Genomic DNA, 24,233 nt, shown 5'->3' on the forward strand with positions numbered 1-24,233 from the left:
CATTAGCACATCGCTAATGTCAGTCAGCTACATAACGTTATTTCTCATTAAAGAAACCCTTTGAATAACTGCTAAGTTGGGGGGCGTGGCTGGCGGCACATGGCGTAGGCTGCAGTTTAGCTGAGCTCCAGTGCCATCAACCTATTTAGCGGCTCACAGCATTTGACCGGTGACTTAGGTCACCTGAGAGGACGTAGTCTTGATCCTGGAACCCACAAGAGATGGTGAAAACTAAAAAGAAGCCAATATCCTCAAAATTCACTGGGTTTTTATTCGGCGGTAAGTGCTTCCCAAGATGGCGCCGGTGGCGGCGGGACTCCTGCTAGTGAACTTGCGGGCAGGGTACTCGCCCCAACAACATCTTCACCGCACTTGAGATCCAGGCCGCCTTCTGAATACTGTGCCTCCTCACCTATTCACACCGGGGCCCTGCATGGACCTGGAAGCTCCTCACCATCAGGACTTTTGCCTGTGCAATGTACAGAGGGAGTTCAAACACTTCAGTATCAGGGCCACAGTAGTTGCTTGGAGGCACCTTGAGGGAACCATATGGGATCATTACATCCATGCCCTCACTCCTTGCAAAGGCAGGAAGAAGGAGAGAAAACTGTCGCTGAATCCTTATTGAATGCTTTAATAGGGGACATGAGGAAATCCCTCCAAGCTGACATAAAAGAAATGATAATCCCTTTGCAAAAAGACATCACTGAAATAGGTCAGAGAACCTCCCATTTGGAAATAAAAATGCCGGAATTTGCTAAAGCCCATAATGAACTGGTTGACTCTACTAATGATAAAGATGAGGAATTAGCGGCTTTCAGGGTAAAATTAATCGACTTAGAAGACCGCTCCTGACAAAATAATATTTGTTTCCGCTGCATTCCTGAAACGGTCAAGGAAGAAGACCTACATGATTTTCTAACTGATTTATTCACTGCATTACTGCCAGGGGTCTCGCAAAGTGAACTGTTTATTGATCGGGCACATAGAATCCCGAAACCTAAACGACCTCCAACTGATGCAGAAAAAATGAAAAGTGCAATAGCACAACAGTGGTATAGAATAGTGGTGGTGACCGCAGTATCAGGTAATAGTCCGTACATACTCCGTCACAGCAAAAAAATGATCAAAATATACCGTGGCACTCTCTTATCTTCATCAATTCAGTATTTATTCACCAATTCTTAGCGACGTTTCGACCAGTGTGGTCTTTCTCAAGCCTAGGGATGTGTTGGCACGTATCACTTTCTACCATGTCAATAAAAACCTAATGGCCACTGCCCGCAACAATCCAATATTGCCTGACAGGTTCCAACCAGTGTCCCTCTACACAGACCTCTCTGCTGCCATCTTAGCCAGGAGGAGGGAATTTGAAGGCGCCACCAGAATCCTACGATCTAATAAAATACCATATAGGTGGGGCTTTTCAGCCAAGCTGCTTATGTCTCGAAGTGGAGGAAAAGTTATGGCAGTGAATCCTGAAGAAGCCATCAACTTATTATCCAGCTGGCATTTAATACCCTCTTCAAGTTCTCGGCTAACTTCAAAATCGCCATCTCCAATGCAAATGGAAGAAGAATGGTCGGAGGTCCCGGGGAGCAATATCCCTGACACCTGAAGGACCTACACGCTAGTGATATCCTTTTTTGTTTCATGTAGGCCTGATCTGCTGTGGGCAAGTGTTTACTCCCCCAACTGGCGACGCTAGTTCTGATGCGTCCCATATTGGAGTATGATGTGGAGTGGTATAAGTTTTTACAGTTTTTTTTTTTCGTTTTCTGTTTGTTTGCCTTTGTTCTGTTTTTTCACTTTACAGCGAAGGTTAATTTTCTATATTGTTTTTTTACTGTTAACCAACACAGTTACTGTGGGAGGTCGAGAGAGATGTGTAAGGGGATGGCCTGGGGCTGGAGAGGTTGGCTCTTAGTATTAATCGTACTCTTAAGTAATGGTATTTAAGGTAACTTTCATTAATGCAAAGGGTCTAAATAGCACTTTTAATAGAACACAACTTTGGAAATCAGCCCTTACTGGCAGATCTGATAAAATATGTGTTCAGGAGATGCATTTGCTCAGAGCTAACACCTCTAGATTAAAGCACAAACACATGTACAGTATATTCTGCTGCATTATCAGATAAGAAAAAAAAGAGGAGTTTCCATAGCTAGAGTTTCCTGGCTTTTAAGTTACTATATTCTAAGGCTACTTTCACACTCGCTTTTTATCTTTCCGTTTGTGAGATCCGTCATGGGCTCTCACAAGCGGTCCAAAACGGATCAGTTTTGCCCTAATGCATTCTGAATGGAAAAAGATCTGCTCAGAATGCATCAGTTTGCTTCCGTTCAGTCACTATCCCACTTTGGAGGCGGACACCAAAACGCTGACTTTCAATGGTGTTCAAAAACGGATGCATCTTGGCAATGTTAAAGATAATACAAACGGATCAGTTCAGACCGGATGCAGACGGTTGTATTAACTAAACAAAGCGTTTTTTTCAGATCCATGACGGATCCGCACAAAACGCGAGTGTGAAAGTAGCCTCAGTTAGATGAAGGGGGAAAATATGTAAATTTGATTTGTGAAATCAATAATGCTCTCTTTACGATGGTAGCGCTCTTTGCACCCAACAAGGGCCCACTTACGTTTTTGAATAAGCTGTTTAAACTGGTCTCGTCTATTAGGAAGGGGTCACTTGTAATTATGGGGGATTTTAATTCCCTAATGTGGCCAGCATTAGACTCCTCCGTGCCTTCAAAGTCTGATACACCATCTAAGCTATTTCTTCTTGCACAAAGAGAAGGTCTTCTGTATGTATGGCGCTCGAAACATGCAGAGGAGCGTGACTATAGCTATTTCTCGTGCGCACATAAAACATTGACCTCTTCCTGACAGATAGCAATACCCTAGTTTCGCCTTCCGATATAGGATATATTAGTTGGTCTGACCATGCCCTGGACATATTACAGAGCAATACAATTCTGCCCCACGTACTTCATGGAGGATAAATGGACGTACAGTGAATATAAAAAGTGTACACACCCCTGTTAAAATGTCAGGTTTCTGTGATGTAAAAAAAATGAGACAAAGATATATAATTTCAGAACTTTTTCCACCTTTAATGTGACCTATAAACTGTACAACTCAATTCAAAAACAAAAAATATAAAAATAAAATAATATGGTTGCATAAGTGTGCACACCCTTAAACTAATACTTTGTTGAAGCACCTTTTGATTTTCTTACAGCACTCAGTCTTTTGGGGTATGAGTCTATCAGCATGGCACATTTTGACTTGGCAACATTTGCCCACTCTTCTTTGCAAAAACACTCCAAATCTGTCAGATTGCGAGGGCATCTCCTGTGCACAGTCCTCTTCAGATCACCCCACAGATTATTAATAGGATTCAGGTCTGGGTTCTGGCTGGGCCATTCCAAAACTTTAATCTTCTTCTGGTGAAACCATTCATTCGTTGATTTGGATGTATGCTTTGGGTCGTTGTCATGCTGAAAGATGTTCATGTTCAGCTTTCTAGCAGAAGCCTGAAGGTTTTGTGCCAATATTGACTGGCATTTGGAACTTTCATAATTCCCTCTAGCTTAACTAAGGCCCCAGTTCCAGCTGAAGAAAAACAGCCCCAAAGCATGATGCTGCCACCACCATGCTTCACTGTGGGTATGGTGCTCTTTTGGTGATGTGCAGTGTTGTTTTTGCGCCAAACATATCTTTTGGAATTATGGCCAAAAAGTTCAACCTTGGTTTCATCAGACCATAACACCGTTTCCCACATGCTTTTGGGAGACTTCAGATGTATTTTTGCAAAATGTAGCCTGGCCTGGATGTTTTTCTTCGTAAGAAAAGGCTTTTGTCTTGCCACTCTACCCCATAGCCCAGACATATGAAGAATACGGGAGATTGTTGTCACATGTACCACACAGCCAGTACTTGCCAGATACCGTATTCCTGCAGCTCCTTTAATGATGCTGTAGGCCTCTTGGTAGCCTCCCAGACCAGTTTTCTTCTTGTCTTTTCATCAATTTTGGAGGGACGTCCAGTTCTTAGTAATGCGTCATATAGAAGAAACCGCAGCACTCTCCTGTCTTCAATTCAGTGGAATTTATTTCACCAGCAAAAAAAAAAAAATGCGACATTTCGACCGTAAAGGTCTTTCTCAAGCAGAGAAAGACCTTTACGGTCGAAACGTCGCATTTTCTTTTTTGCTGGTGAAATAAATTCCACTGAATTGAAGACAGGAGAGTGCTGCAGTTTCTTCTATATGACGCATCCAAGGGGGAACTTCTGACTGGCTTCCAACACGGCTGGCACCACCACAAGATAAGACTTTAATTTTTCGTTGTGCTGCTATACGCATTTTTTCCGATGACAGTTCTTAGTAATGTCACTGTTGTGCCATATTTTCTCCACTTGTTGATGACTGTCTTCACTGTGTTCCATGGTATATCTAATGCCTTGGAAATTCTTTTGTACCCTTCTCCTGACTGATACCTTTTAACAATGAGATCCCTCTGATGCTTTGGAAGCTCTCTGTGGACCATGGCTTTTGCTGTGGGATGAGACTAAGAAAATTTCAGGAAAGACCAACCAGAGCAGCTGAACTTTATTTGGGGTTAATTAGAGGCACTTTAAATGATGGCAGGTGTATGCTGACTCCTATTTAACATGATTTTGAATGTGATTGCTTAATTCTGAACACAGCTACATCCCCAGTTATATACACTTATGCAACCACATTATTTTAGTTTTTTTTTGTTTTCTTCCCTCCACCTAAAAGATTTCAGTTTGTTCTTCAATTGAGTGGTACAGTTTATAAGTCACATTTAGGGTCTATTCACACATCCATTGTTTCTTTCTTGATCTGTTCCGTTTTTTGTGGAACAGATCTGGACCCATTCATTTTCAATGGGTCCTGAAAAAAAATCAGACATTGTGCTGTCCGATGGGTCCAGATCTGGTCCAGATCTGTTCCGCAAAAAACGGAACAGATCAGGAAAGAAACAACGGACGTGTGAATGGACCCTAAAGGTGGAAAAGGTTCTGAAATCATTTATCTTTGTCTATTTTTTTTACATCACAGATATCTGACATTTTAACAGGGGTGTGTAGACTTTTTATATCCACTGTATCTTGCACTCCGCTAAATACCTCCCTAACTCCACTAAAACCATTAGAGAATTTTTTTACTCTCAATGACACTGGCGAGGTGGACATCAAGGGTACTTTCACACTAGCGGCAAGGAACTCCGGCAGGCTGTTCCGGTGGATGAACAGCCTGTCGGATCCGTGCTGCCGCTAGTGCATGCGTGCCCCCACACTACCGCTCCGGCCCCATTGACTGTAATGGGGAAGGCCGGAGTTCCGGCGGCAGCGCGGCAAACATGTAAAGAGGCTGCCGGAATAAAACTACGACATGTCGTAGCTTTATTCCGGACGCCTCTCGGCATGTTTGCCGTGCTGCCGCCAGAACTCTGGCCCGCCCCCATTATAGTCAATGGGGCCAGAGCGGTAGTGTGGGGGCACACGTGCACTAATGGCAGCATGGATCCGACAGCCTGCTGGAGTTCCTTGCCGCTAGTGTGAAACTAGTTTAAGTCGGTTTGATGTGCCCATAAGGCTTTTGTGAGAGGACATTATATGGGAATAGCCTCTAGGGATAGGAAAGAAAGAGAAGCTCTTATGGTACAACTTACTAACTCCATTTTCAGACTCAGTAACTTGAATAAATACACTTTCTGCCCAATGAGAGAACAAGAACTAAAGAACCTTCACCACAGACTACATAATCTAAACCTTTATAAATACTATCTGGCACTGAGACGCTTAAAAGCCCAATATTAGGGTCCATTCACACATCCGTGTTTGTTTTGCAGATCCACGGAACCGCAAAACACGGACACCAGCAATGTGCGTTCCGCATTTTGCATTCCGCACATCGCCAACACTATAATAGAATATGCCTAATATTGTCTGCAATTGCTGACAAGAATAGGACATGTTCTATTTTTGGGGGGAACAGAAATGCGGCCCCCGAAGTGCGGGTCCGCATTTCCGGATCCGGGCAGCAAATCGCGCGGTCCCGTAGAAATTAATGGGTCCGCAATTCTGTACCGCAAAAAGCGGAACAGAATTGCGGACGTTTGAATGGACCCTTATAGGTATGACAGTAAAGCAGGCTTGCTTCTGGCCTGTAGATTAAAAGCAACCCAAACTAAGATGAAAATTCCTTTTTGTGTGACTCTCAAGGTCGCAACAAATTGCTAACTCCAATGCTTTGTTTTATTCCTCATTGTATAATTTAAGTACGGACACTGGCATCTTCCATCCCACGTGAGATGACATTGACCACTTCTTAGGATTAGTGACTCTGCCCCAGCTGCAACCAGACCAGCTAGACAAGTGAAGGTCAGAATTTACAGATGAAGAGATTAGTAACACTATTCAGTCACTAAAATCCAATAAAACCCCAGGGCCTGATGGGCTTTCAAATGACTACTACAAACAATTTAATGAGATCCTAACACCCTCCCTCAGGAAACCAAGTGAGAGCCAGTGGAGTTTTTACAGCAGAAATGTTGGAGGCAACCATTATTTTTCTTCCAAAACCCAGAAAATCTGCTGATAAACCAGAGAATTTTCATCTGATCTCATTGCTCAATATTGATTTAAAACTAAGTTGCTGTTATGAGACGCACAGGAGTGAGTGAGGCCACAGAGGGAGGTGCTCACAGTAAAAAAGGATTCGCCCCTCCTTTACAAGTAAAACAATATGGTAAATAGACAATAATATAGAATAAATAGACAATAGTAAGGAATTAATAACATGCGGCTACAATAACATCTAATGGTATATCCTAAAAAACAGTCTGGTTCCAAACCAAGGAAATAATGAGTGAAATGCTGGGGCAAAGTCTCCGAAAAGTCCAAAGTCCAATGAGACAAATAAAAAGCAATGTTATGTTGCAGTGAGTGTTTAAAGCGGCGTCCTGCTTCTACTCACTGTTCGGTGATTGCTGGTGTAGGTTTCACTGCTGTGGTTCCGGTTCTCTGTGTCACCAAATGCTCATTCCTAGGTTGTCTCTGCCGCCGGTTTAAATGGCTCTGGGCATCGCTCCGTATGATTGAAGAGCCGATGTCCTCCAAGCCTATATTTGCCTGCTTCCACGCTGGATTGAATTTGCGATCACAAAATAAAGATGTGCTCGTTCTCTGGTTTTGAGAGGTTCGACCTTCTGATGAATCAGCGTGCCAGGTCTTCTTAGAAGATATTCCGGTTTTTTAGCGTCAACCTGGAGAAATTTCAACACTAGGTGCAACAAGAGTTCGTATAGAGATGAACTGGGGGTCTTGGATCAAACGCGTTTTGGGGCTTCACGTTGCCCCTTCCTCAGTGATGAACAATCCCCCTTACAAAAGACCTTTTTATGTAAAAAGTTATGCTGATTCCAATTGTCCAATTTGAGGTTACTCCTCCTATTTTTCACATTCTGATACCAATCAGTGTAATGCGGATTTGAAAGTCTTTGTTACTCTATCGAGATATATCTCTTTTTTCTTAGTCACATTTCTCACTTTACATTCCGATTCTATATATATGCCGCTATTTTATTTGTACAGCAGGGTGTGTTAGTACATAGACAAGGGACATATCTAGACATAGACATCCAGGAAATAATACTCACTATCTCTATAAATATATACGTATAGCATCCATATAAATAAATAAATAAATAAATCAATGCGTCCTCTGTTTCTATATAACCTAGGCAATTTTAGTGTATGTATATTTCGCCCAGTATTGGATAAATATCTCTAGCTTGGGTTATCAACCATATGACTAGTAACCCTTTCTTCCTAATGGTGTTGTGAGGTATAAAACCATACTGGAAGATAGAAAAAGTTAGGAAAGTCACGAGAACAAACAGAAAAAATATAGAAAAAATAATTTTCCATTAATATCCTTATTATCCATAGTACTAAGACAAGGGGGGCACACCAAAAATCATTTAAGCAGAGTGCTGGCCTGGTATATATATATAACATGAATACAACCAGAGAAAGAAATACCATACAATGGCCGCACATCAAAATAATTAGTAATTTATTGAAGTATCAAAGTTAAAAACAACAACATATACACATGGAGCAGACCCCAAGGATGGTGCAATAAAAAGTATGACAAAAGTTTTATCAATGTGCAATAATATCCAGCAGGTAGGTCAATACACAAATAATTATGCCATAAAATCCCTACAAAGATTGTATCCCTCAAGCCTACAGCGAGGACATAACACGATGGTAACACACATAGCATACAAAACCTATCCAGGGGGCATGCACTCAAGCCTGACGCGTATCGCTGGTTCCTAGACCAGCTTCCTCAGAGGTCCATGTTCGTTGTGAACCAAGGGGTTCATCTTATATAATCAATATCTTTAATAATTTAAATTACATAAATATAAATCAGATGTGGTCATACCTGTTAAAAAGATAACGCAATGGGTGAAGGAGCCAACAAGTATCACCTGAGTTTGTCCCGGTGCATGGTCCATGCGCACCCGCAAATGCCAGCAAAGCCGGCGTGTTGACGACGCAGGTGCGCATGCGCAAGATGGCCCCCGGAGCGGACACCAGCGCCACGATGCGCTCCAACTGGCGGAAGCGCAGTGAGGCGTCTGACGTCACGTCCGGCGGCCACATCGCGACTACATCCCGATGAAGCACAGAATGCAAATGAGAACAGACACAGCGACATGTATGGACATTGAAGACATATGTACAATATTCATGATCTACCCTGTTAAAATCAATTCATGAGGAAAATATGCAAAAAACTTTATGTAATTTATGAAAATTATCATATAAACAGAATGCATTTATATATCCGCCTCCAATTGCATGGACATTGAGTATCATAATAAATATATATTCTAAGGTGCACTAATCATAGTCGCAAATTTGCCAATATTATATGACCACCAATATCCACTTATTATTCAAATACAATGTGTTACATAAAAATCTAATTCATAAACTCTCATCACGTGCATGGTTGAGGTAAGGGATCATATTTCATATCCATAAGGTCCATTATTTTTTACAGAGGTACTTAACCCATGCATGATCTAAAAAGGTGTATAATCACATACATCATTTAAGTAAAGAATTTTTCTAGAAATTTTTTTTTTCTTATCCATAATATCCATATGTCTCTCTACAAATGAGTAAATACAATAAGACATGATTCAAAAAATAAACAATATAGAAAATGGTATTCGTATTGCAAAGAAACTATCCCATATTGGGACAGTGATCACATATGCATTCCGCAAGTCAAGGGGAAAGGACCATGCACCGGGACAAATGGCCAAGAGATCGCATGCGCAACTATGAGGAAGAGAACAGGTCTAGGCTATTTATAAATAGATACATAAACAATATAATGTAACCCTTGTTTGATAATTGTGGGTCCAAATATTCATATGTCCAGACCCGACCAAATTTTCAAGAAAAATATTCAATAAGAAGGCACAGTATATAGATAGGAATGTGTAATCCGAATAAAGCTCAGGTTCAGCATCCGAAGGGGGAAAGAAGGGAGCAGAAATGTACAAAATTATTTGTGAATTACGTTTACAGTAGTATATGACCCGGGATCCCTGGAGTCACACGATAAAAATCATGCCTGAAACCCAAGGTCCGGGACCGGTGATCACGCTTTGGTGCCATTTTGATGAGTTATTCATCTGTGTATAGTCGATAAGACAGAAAAAGATCCATAGGGAAAAGATTCGTAAGGCCGTGAATCCTCTGTGAATTTCAGTCCTGTGGTCCTGAAATGTGAAAAAATAAATAAAATATGAAACGTGAAAGAAGGAGGAAAAACAAACACAGTGATATGTAGGCCCATGAAATTGCGAGATGGGTCTACATATAGAAACCAGTGAAGGTGAGTTCCTCATTTAGTCCCCCCGGCGATTGTGAACCAAGATTATATATCCACCTTGCTTCGGACCGGAGCAAACACCTAGAGATATGTGTGCCCCTGATGCTGCCCCTAATCAAGTCCAACCCCACCACCCGTAGGTCATCGTACCTACCATTGTGGTGGTCCAAGAAATGAGTTGCCACTGATGTGAGTGGTTTTTCACCCTTGCTCCTATCTCTTGCTGCCAGTCGAATATTAGATGTATGTTGTTGAACTCTCTTCCTCAATTCTTGCATAGTCTGGCCTACATAAATCTTCTCACAGGGGCACAAAAGAGCATATACTACGTTCCTAGAACGGCAGTTGATATATTGTTTTAAGTACAATTTGGAGTTATTCCCATGTGAGAAGGTATTGGAATTCAACATAAATTGACATGTGTTACAGTTCCCACAGGAATATGTACCTTTGAGGGTAATACCCCTGCCTGTTGATGAAACCGGGCGTTGGAAGTGACTGGATACTAGTGTGTCTTTTAGGTTCGTAGCCCTTCGTGCTATCATCTTGGGTTTGTCATCCACATATGCTGCCAGTTTACCTTCAGATTGTAATAAAAACCAGTGGGTATCCAAGATTTTGTAGAGGTCCGACCATTGGTTGTTATACTTGGTAATTAGTCGTACCTTACTATCCCTTGGTTTGGGCCTAGGTATAAATAGGTCTTCGCGTATGGATCCCCTCGCATTCTCAAATGCCCTTGATATGACTTTTTTTGGGTAACCCCTCTCGTGTAATCTCGTTGATAAGTCCTCTGAGGCCACCTTAAAGTCACACATTTCCGTACAATTGCGCCGTAGGCGCAGAAACTGGCCCCCTGGTATACCAGTCTTTAGATGTTCAGGATGGAAGCTTGAAAAATGCAGTATATTATTGGTTGCTGTGTGTTTTCGAAAAAGGGAAGTCACCAACCTGCCATCATTTATCTTAATTTGGAGGTCCAGAAAGTCAACCTTCAAGTCCGAGATGTTGGATGTCAAGGTTATGTTGTATTGGTTGTCATTAAGTTGGTTGATAAACTCTTCACATCCTTTTCAGGACCACAGGACTGAAATTCACAGAGGATTCACGGCCTTACGAATCTTTTCCCTATGGATCTTTTTCTGTCTTATCGACTATACACAGATGAATAACTCATCAAAATGGCACCAAAGCGTGATCACCGGTCCCGGACCTTGGGTTTCAGGCATGATTTTTATCGTGTGACTCCAGGGATCCCGGGTCATATACTACTGTAAACGTAATTCACAAATAATTTTGTACATTTCTGCTCCCTTCTTTCCCCCTTCGGATGCTGAACCTGAGCTTTATTCGGATTACACATTCCTATCTATATACTGTGCCTTCTTATTGAATATTTTTCTTGAAAATTTGGTCGGGTCTGGACATATGAATATTTGGACCCACAATTATCAAACAAGGGTTACATTATATTGTTTATGTATCTATTTATAAATAGCCTAGACCTGTTCTCTTCCTCATAGTTGCGCATGCGATCTCTTGGCCATTTGTCCCGGTGCATGGTCCTTTCCCCTTGACTTGCGGAATGCATATGTGATCACTGTCCCAATATGGGATAGTTTCTTTGCAATACGAATACCATTTTCTATATTGTTTATTTTTTGAATCATGTCTTATTGTATTTACTCATTTGTAGAGAGACATATGGATATTATGGATAAGAAAAAAAAAATTTCTAGAAAAATTCTTTACTTAAATGATGTATGTGATTATACACCTTTTTAGATCATGCATGGGTTAAGTACCTCTGTAAAAAATAATGGACCTTATGGATATGAAATATGATCCCTTACCTCAACCATGCACGTGATGAGAGTTTATGAATTAGATTTTTATGTAACACATTGTATTTGAATAATAAGTGGATATTGGTGGTCATATAATATTGGCAAATTTGCGACTATGATTAGTGCACCTTAGAATATATATTTATTATGATACTCAATGTCCATGCAATTGGAGGCGGATATATAAATGCATTCTGTTTATATGATAATTTTCATAAATTACATAAAGTTTTTTGCATATTTTTCTCTTGAATTGATTTTAACAGGGTAGATCATGAATATTGTACATATGTCTTCAATGTCCATACATGTCGCTGTGTCTGTTCTCATTTGCATTCTGTGCTTCATCGGGATGTAGTCGCGATGTGGCCGCCGGACGTGACATCAGACGCCTCACTGCGCTTCCGCCAGTTGGAGCGCATCGTGGCGCTGGTGTCCGCTCCGGGGGCCATCTTGCGCATGCGCACCTGCGTCGTCAACACGCCGGCTTTGCTGGCATTTGCGGGTGCGCATGGACCATGCACCGGGACAAACTCAGGTGATACTTGTCGGCTCCTTCACCCATTGCGTTATCTTTTTAACAGGTATGACCACATCTGATTTATATTTATGTAATTTAAATTATTAAAGATATTGATTATATAAGATGAACCCCTTGGTTCACAACGAACATGGACCTCTGAGGAAGCTGGTCTAGGAACCAGCGATACGCGTCAGGCTTGAGTGCATGCCCCCTGGATAGGTTTTGTATGCTATGTGTGTTACCATCGTGTTTATGTCCTCGCTGTAGGCTTGAGGGATACAATCTTTGTAGGGATTTTATGGCATAATTATTTGTGTATTGACCTACCTGCTGGATATTATTGCACATTGATAAAACTGTTGTCATACTTTTTATTGCACCATCCTTGGGGTCTGCTCCATGTGTATATGTTGTTGTTTTTAACTTTGATACTTCAATAAATTACTAATTATTTTGATGTGCGGCCATTGTATGGTATTTCTTTCTCTGGTTGTATCCTTATTATCCATATTATTGATTTCTATTATATTATGCTGAAACAAGAAAAATATAAAAAATATATGAATATAAATAGCGAACATAACAGTCAAAAAATCTTTTAATATTTTAGATAAAAATTCAACCTTCATACCACACCGTCAAAGCCAAAGACTAATGAGTCCCCCATCACCACTGTTGGCAAGAAGTAATATAAGTGAATTATCAAAAATCAAAAATTATCAAAATTATTGAAATTGTCAAAAATAATCAATTATAAATAGCTAAAAGGATGAAAGAAGGATCTTAAAAAATTTTATAAAATAATTTTATGGAATTTTTATCTAAAATATTAAAAGATTTTTAGACTGTTATGTTCGCTATTTATATTCATATATTTTTTATATTTTTTCTGATTTTCTTGTTTCAGCATAATATAATGGAAATCAATAATATGGATAATAAGGCTATTAATGGAAAATTATTTTTTCTATATTTTTTCTGTTTGTTCTCGTGACTTTCCTAACTTTTTCTATCTTCCAGTATGGTTTTATACCTCACAACACCATTAGGAAGAAAGGGTTACTAGTCATATGGTTGATAACCCAAGCTAGAGATATTTATCCAATACTGGGCGAAATATAGATACACTAAAATTGCCTAGGTTATATAGAAACAGAGGACGCATTGATTTATTTATTTATTTATTTATATGGATGCTATACGTATATATTTATAGAGATAGTGAGTATTATTTCCTGGATGTCTATGTCTAGATATGTCCCTTGTCTATGTACTAACACACCCTGCTGTACAAATAAAATAGCGGCATATATATAGAATCGGAATGTAAAGTGAGAAATGTGACTAAGAAAAAAGAGATATATCTCGATAGAGTAACAAAGACTTTCAAATCCGCATTACACTGATTGGTATCAGAATGTGAAAAATAGGAGGAGTAACCTCAAATTGGACAATTGGAATCAGCATAACTTTTTACATAAAAAGGTCTTTTGTAAGGGGGATTGTTCATCACTGAGGAAGGGGCAACGTGAAGCCCCGAAACGCGTTTGATCCAAGACCCCCAGTTCATCTCTATACGAACTCTTGTTGCACCTAGTGTTGAAATTTCTCCAGGTTGACGCTAAAAAACCGGAATATCTTCTAAGAGGACCTGGCACGCTGATTCATCAGAAGCTCGAACCTCTCAAAACCAGAGAACGAGCACATCTTTATTTTGTGATCGCAAATTCAATCCAGCGTGGAAGCAGGCAAATATAGGCTTGGAGGACATCGGCTCTTCAATCATACGGAGCGATGCCCAGAGCCATTTAAACCGGCGGCAGAGACAACCTAGGAATGAGCATTTGGTGACACAGAGAACCGGAACCACAGCAGTGAAATCTACACCAGCAATCACCGAACAGTGAGTAGAAGCAGGACGCCGCTTTAAACACTCACTGCAACATAACATTGCTTTTTATTTGTCTCATTGGACTTTGGACTTTTCGGAGACTTTGCCCCAGCATTTCACTCATTATTTCCTTGGTTTGGAACCAGACTGTTTTTTAGGATATACCATTAGATGTTATTGTAGCCGCATGTTATTAATTCCTTACTATTGTCTATTTATTCTATATTATTGTCTATTTACCAATATTCTATTCACCTTTAGGTACTTGCAGTTTAATGTCTATTGTATTTTATACCAATGTATTCTATTGACTTTAAGATAGCCCAGTTTATTGTATTTTATCATTATCAACGTCAAGCTATTAATAAATCGATCAAATAATATAGTTTCTATTCTATTTTATGGTTCTACCTATAGTGTGAGTGCCCAGTATATTATTTTATATTGATTTAAAACTGTATGCTAAAATTTTGGCTTTGTGACTGGCGGAGGTTCTCCTGGATATAGTTTACAAGGAACAAGTAGGTTTTCTGAAATGGAGACAATCGGTAGATGGCAACAGACGGTTTTTGGATTCGGTGGAGGGAGTGGAGGCATGTCGGACGCCTTCTCTGCTCCTATCTTTAGACGCGGAGAAGGCGTTTGACAGGATCCATTCGGAATACTTAGATAAGGTTTTGGAGAAAATTTGGGATAACTGGTTTGGCTAAGACCGCTATCATGGCTTTGTATACTACTCCATCAGCAAAAGTACTGGCCTCAGGGTTTTTGTCTAGGTCTTTTTCTATAACAAATGGGACGCGCCAAGGGTGTCCATTATCGCCCCGATCTTCACTCTTATAATGGAACCTATGGCTGCAGCTATAAGAGCTTCAGCAGATATTAGAGGGGTGGTTATGGGAGGCATATCACACAAGATAGGTTTGTTCGCAGATGATGTGATTATAGCTCTGACTTGCCCACAAGCATCCTTACCAGCCACAAAGTTGAAACTTCAGGAATTTAGTGCAATTTCCTATTATAAATTAAATGCCACTAAATCTTTCATTTTGAATATGGGACTATCTGTATTAGCAACTTCCCGCATTTCTTCCCAATACCCATTTAAATGGGCAACAGAGTGCATCCCATAGGCTACTTTCACACTGGCGTTTCTGGGTCTGCTTGTGAGATCAGTTTCAGGGCTCTCACAAGCGGCCCAAAACAGATCAGTTAAGCCCCAATGCATTCTGAATGGATAAGAATCCGTTCAAAATGCATTAGTTTGGCTGCGTTTGGTCTCCGTTCGGCTTTTGATGCAGACACCAAGAATCTTGCAGCTTTCCTAGTAAGGACTTATTTAATAGAAACTACATGCCACTTCTTAACACAGTGTCAAATGATCTTAAGTTATATTCAACGGACAATTAAGATGATGGTGTAAGGGATACTACCCCTCGTGCCACGACTGACGCCGGGGCATCAACTACGTCGAGCTCACGAGACGCGGTATGGTCACTGGTTACCAAGACGTGACGTTACGCCCTCCCGGAGGAGCATGTAAGGTCAGCTTGGTACAGTTTACACCGACTCCTCCTGTCCCCACGGGCACAGAGAGGCAACAAGCTGAGGGAGCCTGGTCACTGCCCCAGTGAAACAGCGCTTCCTCAGCCCAGTAAATTTGCCACCAGCTTCACGTTTGATATAAGCCCGATCCGCTAACAGGATTATATAGAGTGAGAAGCCAACCAGCAGTAGCTTATAACTAGGCCCGAAACACGGACGTGTGGATTCGTGATCGAGATACAAGACAGAACAAGATTAAATGATATATTTAATCGCCTTAAGGGCATACTAGATAATACACTATACACAAAGAATATATAGTGGTCTGAGGTTACGAATACAGGTAGCATGGTACAAACAGGATTACACAGAGTACAAGTCAGTTACCAGGTAGATGAATGTTCCTTTGGGTGCGGTCACGTGGGGGCAGTGATGTCAGCAGTTTCCAGGTCTCTCCAAACACATGGCATGATGTGACCCCCTTTCAGAGAAAGACATGCCCGTTTGCTGGCACAAGCCTTTAAAACTGTAGCCGGCCCCTCCTCTTCACTCCTCTGGGAAGGGTCACCCCCCCCCCCCCCCTGCTGATCCTGGCAGCTCAATGACCCACAAAACACTTTAGGGTTCATAGCTCCAGACCAGAAGGTCACAGGAAGATTCTTCTGGGACCAACAGACCCGCCTGGGTTCCGGCTACAAGTAGAGTCCAAGCATGGTACAGTTATTTAGTTTCTGCGGGAAGATATGTACAGACGTGGACAAAATTGTTGGTACCCTTTGGTCAATGAAAGAAAAAGTCACAATGGTCACAGAAATAACTTTAATCTGACAAAAGTAATAATAAATTAAAATTCTATAAATGTTAACCAATGAAAGTCAGACATTGTTTTTCAACCATGCTTCAACAGAATTATGTAAAAAAATAAACTCATGAAACAGGCATGGACAAAAATGATGGTACCCCTAGAAAACACAGAACATAATGTGACCAAAGGGACATGTTAATTCAAGGTGTGTCCACTAATTAGCATCACAGGTGTCTACAACCTTGTAATCAGCCATTGGGCCTATATATATGGCTCCAGGTAATCACTGTGTTGTTTGGTGATATGGTGTGTACCACACTCGACATGGACCAGAGGAAGCAAAGGAAAGAGCTGTCTCAAGAGATCAGAAAGAAAATTATAGACAAGCATGTTAAAGGTAAAGGCTATAAGACCATCTCCAAGCAACTAGATGTTCCTGTGAGTACAGTTGCACATATTATTCATAAGTTTAAGATCCATGGGACTGTAGCCAACCTCCCTGGACGTGGCCGCAGGAGGAAAATTGATGACAAATCTAAGAGACGGATAATCCGAATGGTAACAAAAGAGCCTAGAAAGACTTCTAAAGAGATTCAAGGTGAACTTCATGCTCAAGGAACATCAGTGTCAGATCGCACCATCCATCGTTGTTTGAGCCAAAGTGGACTACATGGGAGACGACCAAGGAGGACACCATTGTTGAAAACGAATCATAAAAAAGCAAGACTGGAATATGCCAAACTACATGTTGACAAGCCACAAAGCTTCTGGGAGAATGTCCTGTGGACAGATGAGACAAAAATCGAAGTTTTTGCCAAGGCACATCAGCTGTATGTTCACAGACGAAAAAATGAAGCATATCAAGAAAAGAACACTGTCCCTACTGTGAAACATGGAGGAGGCTCTGTTATGTTCTGGGGCTGCTTTGCTGCGTCTGGCACAGGGTGTCTTGAATCTGTGCAGGGTACAATGAAATCTCAAGACTATCAAGGAATTCTAGAGAGAAATGTACTAGCCAGTGTCAGAAAGCTTGGTCTCAGTCGCAGGTCATGGGTCTTGCAACAGGACAATGACCCAAAACACACCGCTAAAAACACCCAAGAATGGCTAAGAGGAAAAAATTGGACTATTCTAAAGTGGCCTTCTATGAGCCCTGACCTCAATCCTATTGAGCATCTTTGGAAGGAGCTGAAACATGCAGTCTGGAAAAGGCACCCTTCAAACCGGACACAACTGGAGCAGTTTGCTCATGAGGAGTGGGCCAAAATACCTGCTGAGAGGTGCAGATGTCTCATTGACAGTTACAGGAAGCGTTTGATTGCAGTGATTGCCTCAAAAGGTTGCGCAACAAAATATTAAGTTAGGGGTACCATCATTTTTGTCCATGCCTGTTTCATGAGTTTATTTTTTTACATAATTCTGTTGAAGCATGGTTGAAAAACAATGTCTGACTTTCATTGGTTAACATTTATAGAATTTTAATTTATTATTACTTTTGTCAGATTAAAGTTATTTCTGTGACCATTGTGACTTTTTCTTTCATTGACCAAAGGGTACCAACAATTTTGTCCACGTCTGTATATCTCCCCTCCCGGGCATCCTATTACCAAGCTAAGAGTGGGAGCCTGACAATCTTGGTCTCAGGATCGCAAATATATATTTGTCTCATGCCTGGTATGGACGGGCGATTCATAATTCCTTATGAACTGCCGGTTTCATGATGTCTAGGGGGAAATGATAGATCTGGGCAAGGGCTGAGACCCCCTGCTGGGAGTTTTCCTGCAGGATTGACTTGGCCTCTGTGCGGTCTGGGTTAGGTGTGATTATTCCCACTGGTGGCTTCCTTGAAGCCAGAGCCCCTGTGGAGTTCACTACCTCTGCTATCTGACAAGCAGATGGTTGGAGTGAGAACGTATTTTGTATGTACACTGACAGGTGAATGAGATGAAGATCATGGCTGCCATTAAATAATGATCCATATTCCTCACAGATGGTGTTACCTAAAATATTATATCTGTTTAGAAATGTGCTCATTCCCTTATTAAAGCATTACATACACAAATTGCAATTCCTTCTCTTGCGGTTTGTATGGGAGTATTCTAGGCATTGAGTAGCAGCTTCTACATTGTCTACAGCTACAGCTCAAGGAGGTTTTAGTTTTCCTAATTTATTACTTTATTACCATGCTACACGTCTATATTAGATGCGCTGCTGGTTTATATCAGATTACTCTCCTCACTGGGTGTCTATTGAAACTGACGCTTTGGGAATTGGGAATCTTAAACACTTCCTTAGGGTTCTAAATATTTCAATTGATGCTCGTCAGGCAAGGCTCCTTCCTGTCAAGGCTAGTTTTCACTCATGAACAAAAATTATTTTCCCTAAAAAAAAAAAACGAGCAAGTTGCAAAATATCAGAGATATCATTTGTGATGACATGGTCATCAGTTTGAGCTAAATGTGCATTGGTGTTGGATACGTGTAATTATGTTATACTGTATATCTTGTTATCAAAAGACTGTCAGCACCCCCCCCCCCCCCCCCTTCGGTATCTCCCATTGTACTCTGAACGAGCTTAGGACAATGACATTTTGGCCAGTCTCCTGCTAGGACTGTCTGAAGCTATTTTAGCAGGTGGACCCCTGTGGTGTGGTGCAGACAGAATGTCTGGGGAGGGGAAGGGGGATGTGACGGGATTACAGTTTCATTTGATCACTATCTGTATATAAGTTTGTGCAGTTGCTCAATAAAGGAGATTTTTGTTTCACCTACGCTGAGTCTTGACCAGTGACTGGGAAAACTGGGAGCTACAGATCAGTGGTTTGCAATATCTCCTAAGTAAGGAAGAATACAAAGGCGGACATACTCTTCTTGAGTACTGGGGGTCCGTCACATCATTGTGCACGATTGAGCTTATGATTCCTGACATTTCCTTTAAAGAGTTGATCCAGAGTGGGCTTACATCAATTGGCCAAATATGGGAAGGAAACAAACTGATCCCATTCTCAAGGTTAGTAGATTTATTCTACTTGTCTAATAAATAACTGCTAGTCTATTAAATTTCAACAATTAGAAAAATTGAAATTTTAAACACAAAAATACATCATACTCTTAATTACTATTTACTACACCTAAAACACAGAAATGCAACTTTTTATTTTGATTATATGAGCCTTCCATGCAGGGGTGCACCTGGCCTTTCTGCTGCCTGAGGCAAAAATTAAAACGGTGCCCCCCCATCCCTATGTCAAATTCTCAACCTAACTTCTTCCCTCCTACATTACATACAGCACTACAAAACATACAGGGTAATACAGCTCCACATACCTGTTACATCCAGTGATGTCTCCTCTGATGTAGATGTTCTCTTTCCTCATCTTCTCCTTTCACACCAGACCGCCATGATAATTTCTTTCAGCCATGTCTAGTCTCTGCAGAGTTTGTGCCCCCCACAGTAATAGTGCTCCTCAATGTCCCACCAATAGTAATAATTCTCTGCCAGAGTGCACTTACTAGTAATAATGTGTACCAGTACAAAAATGCCCGCTAATAATGTGTGCCAATACAAAATAATGCCCCCATAATGTGTGCCAGTACAAAAAATAGCTCCTCTGTGGCCTCAGTAGAACCAATGTCCCCATAATGGGTGCCAACGCCACTGTGTGCCAGTACAAAAAATACCCCCTCTTAGTGGCCTCAGTAGAGCCAATGTCCCCATAATGCCCCCATAACACATGCCAATGCCCCCTTGTGTATGTGCCCCAAGTAGAGTTAGTGTCCCCATAGTGCCCCCACAATATGTCCCAGTATAAAATACTCGCATATAGTGCCCCCCCATAATCTGTGCCTGAATAAAATTCCCTTATCTAGTGCCCCCAGTAGATGCCCCCATAATCCTTTCCCCCCTTTTCCCATTTTGACCAAACAGCATGGTGTCAAATAAAAAATAAACACATATACTTACCTCCATGGCACTTTCAGCTATCCGATGCAGTCCTCTTCTGGCCTGTGACCTGTGCTGTAGGCTGCGCAGCTCAGGCAGCATGATGATAATGACATCATCGCACCACCTGCGCTGGTTTATTATCAGAAGGAACGGGGCAGCATTTAACTGTATAGCTGTCCTGAGGATGGCAATACAGCTGAATATAGAGAGATGAGTGCTTCCACAATGGAAGCGCTAATTTTCCTCTGCCCTGCTGCCGCCCCACTTGTCTCTGGGGTTGCGCCATCTGAGACAATCGCCTCACCTCGCCTAATTGTCAGTGTGGCCCTGCTTCTATTTACAGTATGCAGTAAATAGAGGATTACTAACCAAATAGAGGAACTTATAGTACACATACACTATATGGACAAAGGTATTGGGACACCTACAAGAGTTCTTATGGCATCTAATTCTAAATCTATAGACATTAATAGGGAGCTGTTGCCCCATTTGTAGCTAAAACAGCTTCCACTCTTCTAGGAAGGATTTTACAATGTGACTATGGGCAGTTCTGTACATTCATCAAGAATGTGTTCATCTCACCAAACCCACCCAACCATTCCTTTATGGACCTTGCTTTGTGCAAGGGACTTCCATCAATTTTTCCCACACAGTAGAAAGCATACAATTGTCCAACATTTCTTGATGTGCTGAAGTATTAAGATTTCCCTTCACAGCCAGGATCGCTGAGTAGCGATGTTCCCATAAAAATGCATAGGATCGCCACAGCAGTCGCAAGAAAACCAACATTTCTTGCAACTGCTGTGATGATCCTATTTAATTTCTGTGGGATTACTGCTACTCAGTGATAGCTGTCACGCGATCAGTGTTGCCATGTGGCTCTAGCCTTTTATACCTGCTGTGGCAATGGGACAAAATGAAACACCTGCATTCAGTAATTAAGAGGGGTGTTCCAATTCTTCTCTCCAGATAGTGTGTATGGGTGTTTTGTATGTATCTGATACACCAACAATCTTACAACTACTTTGTAGCAGGTTATGGCAGTGTCATGTCCCATGTTTTCATATGCACTGATCTTTTTGCAGCATGTTTGCTGCTTAAAGGGGTTCTCCCCATCACAGACAATGGGGGCATCTCTGAGACCTGCACCTACACGGAGGACGGAGAGGGGAAAGGTGGTGGAGGGTGCACTGCGCATGCGCAGCCGCCCTCTATTCATTTCTATGTGACCGCTGAAAATAACCAAGCTATTTCCGTCGGCCCCATAGAAATGAATGGGAGCGTCAGCTCCTAACAATGTGCCCCCATTGTCTGTGATGGTATTACCCCTTTAAGTTGGCCCAACAATCCCCCTTTAGGCAGGCTCTGATATAATCAGATCCGACCTTCTTCCTGTGTGTGTCCTGGCAGCCATTTTCTTTGTACTTTCATCATGATATCATGTACTGTTGAACCCTGGCAAAAAAAAAAAATCATAATTCTACCTATTGTTTTGTGCATAATTACAAGGATTCAGCCTGGAATAAATCTCATCTGGATTCTTCATGCATGCCTGAGCAGTTCCGTTGACACCATTTGACAAGATTTTAACGTGTAAGTATTACAGACATACTTTCTCCTAAGGAGCTTTAAATAATCAAACATGGAATCTGATTGGTTGCTTATTGGTCTCAAGAGCCTCAACACTTGCTGTCTACTTATGGAGTCAGAACAGGCATATTATGCACTGGCAAAAAGGGACCTAGTTGGAGAGTTTCTTTAACAAGCTTGGTCCTTTGAAAAAACATTTTTTATCACAGCTTGTACTGTTTGGTTTCTCACAGTGTAATATGGATGACTACAGATATTACCTGTGCTTTTTCCCATATGTGTATGGTCTGTGTTTGGTCCTTCTGGTACACTGGAAACATACTCCCAGTCAGTATTGTCATTTGTACTCTGAATCATGGCACATATGTCGTCTGATTCAAAGCTACAGGAATCCAGGAATGTTAAGGAAGAAGCTGGAAAATGAAACACAAATGCAATAAAAATACAGGAAAGTCTATCACAAGTAATTGTAAGGGATCACTCTCTCAAGCAGGGCGGCGATGACAGACCTCTCAACAAACAGCGGGTTTCAAAATCCAAACAGTGCTTTATTAGATCACTTCAGCAATACAGACGATCTTCCCAGTTATAGCATCACTGGGAGAGGTGCAATTCCAGCACCAGCACAACAAAACAAAATACACCTGCCCGTCTGGGCTCTAACTAATACAGAAGTGGCTTCTCTCTTGCCTATAAAGTCCTGTTCACACCAGGGAAGTTCACACAGCCTCACGGTCAGTTACCAAGCTTTAACCATGCAGGTTTGCTCTCCGGGCATATCTCCCCCAGACTGACCATCTGGGTTCTGCTTTATTCCCCAGTAAGGATACCTCAGGTTATGGGTAAAAAACATGTACTGGAGGGGTGTGGACTGGGAAATCTTACTATCAACCTATTTCCCAGTCCAAAGAAATCCAGCCCATATAAACTTAAATGGCGTGGAAAATGATGAATGAGATAGGCCAGCCTACCCTCCTCCTGCCCATGCCATCATGTCCCCTTTTTTCACCACTTCGCAAAAGGGACGTGAGCAGGGTATAGTTACAGATTTTGGCGCAAAACACCTTTGCAACAAAATCTACAACTTAATTATACCAAAAACTAGTGTAAACCAGCACCGTATATATAAAGAGAGCATAAAGGGCAACAGTCACATGCAAAATAAAATGTACTGTCTCCGGGAATGGTGACAAACCGCATGTGATTACCTGCTCGAATTCATGATGCTGCACTATAGATACACAGTAGGGTGACCAGTGGCCACAGATATTACAGCACTAACACAGTCAATGTTAGGTCAGTGATTTCCATCAGTTGTAAAGAAATGAAGAACCGCACTCTAAAGGTTTTCTGGTGCCCACATGGGCTGGATTAGCCACGTTATATGTAGCAGAGATTGTGGCACTCAGATCATTCAGCTTTGCATTACAGAAAATATGTTTTATTGATACATTGGTTTCATAATCCAGTTGCCCAATTTTCACATCAAACTTAAATAAAGAAAAATGACCGTCAGTGATTTTGAGCCAAAACTAGGTGCGGCTCTAAACACAGAACAGGAGCAGATCTTTCCCTTATACTTCTGTGGAGTCAAAATCACTGATGGAAATCACTGACATGTGAATAAGGCATAAATATAAGTCAGTGACTCAATTTTAATTACCCTGTTAGTCCATTAGATAATGTAGTGATTGGAGCAATGGACTGACATACACAATACCATTGCATTCAGTCAGGATTGATGGGGTTGGAGTTGGACCATCAGTCAGGCCCCCAGCGATCTATTTATCACCTAGTGCTGTTGGTAGAGTAGGTCTTTAAAATAACAGGCAGGAAATTAAAAAAAATTTACATAATAGATTTTCTTTAGAATTTCTACTTACAACAGTTGTACAGTCGATTCAACTTTAAGGCATCATTGGCACTTAAATCCATTTGCTTCCCGATAAGATTATTGAACGCAGCTTTCTTTGTCTGAATTGTTGGATTGCCAGCGGCAGAGAACGCTGTACTGGAGTAATGCATGACAGATGTATAGTCATAGGGAACGCCTAGAAACGTGGTCTCTGTATCACTATACGAAAAAAAATTATGTTCCAAATCTTAAAATAAAAAGAGAGAATAGTTGT

General features: G+C 41.3%; 1 protein-coding gene across 1 annotated transcript in view; it reads right to left on the bottom strand.

Moving 5' to 3' along the window:
* Positions 1-24,233, bottom strand: part of LOC122939336 (meprin A subunit beta-like) — a 186,965-nt gene that overhangs the window by 18,203 nt on the left and 144,529 nt on the right. Inside the window, 3 exon segments of the mRNA XM_044295405.1 lie at positions 21,658-21,663; positions 22,365-22,517; positions 23,988-24,206. Of these exon segments, the coding sequence (XP_044151340.1) occupies positions 21,658-21,663; positions 22,365-22,517; positions 23,988-24,206 (378 nt within the window).

The sequence above is a fragment of the Bufo gargarizans genome, chromosome 5 (assembly GCF_014858855.1).
Source record: "Bufo gargarizans isolate SCDJY-AF-19 chromosome 5, ASM1485885v1, whole genome shotgun sequence".
NCBI lineage: Eukaryota > Metazoa > Chordata > Amphibia > Anura > Bufonidae > Bufo > Bufo gargarizans.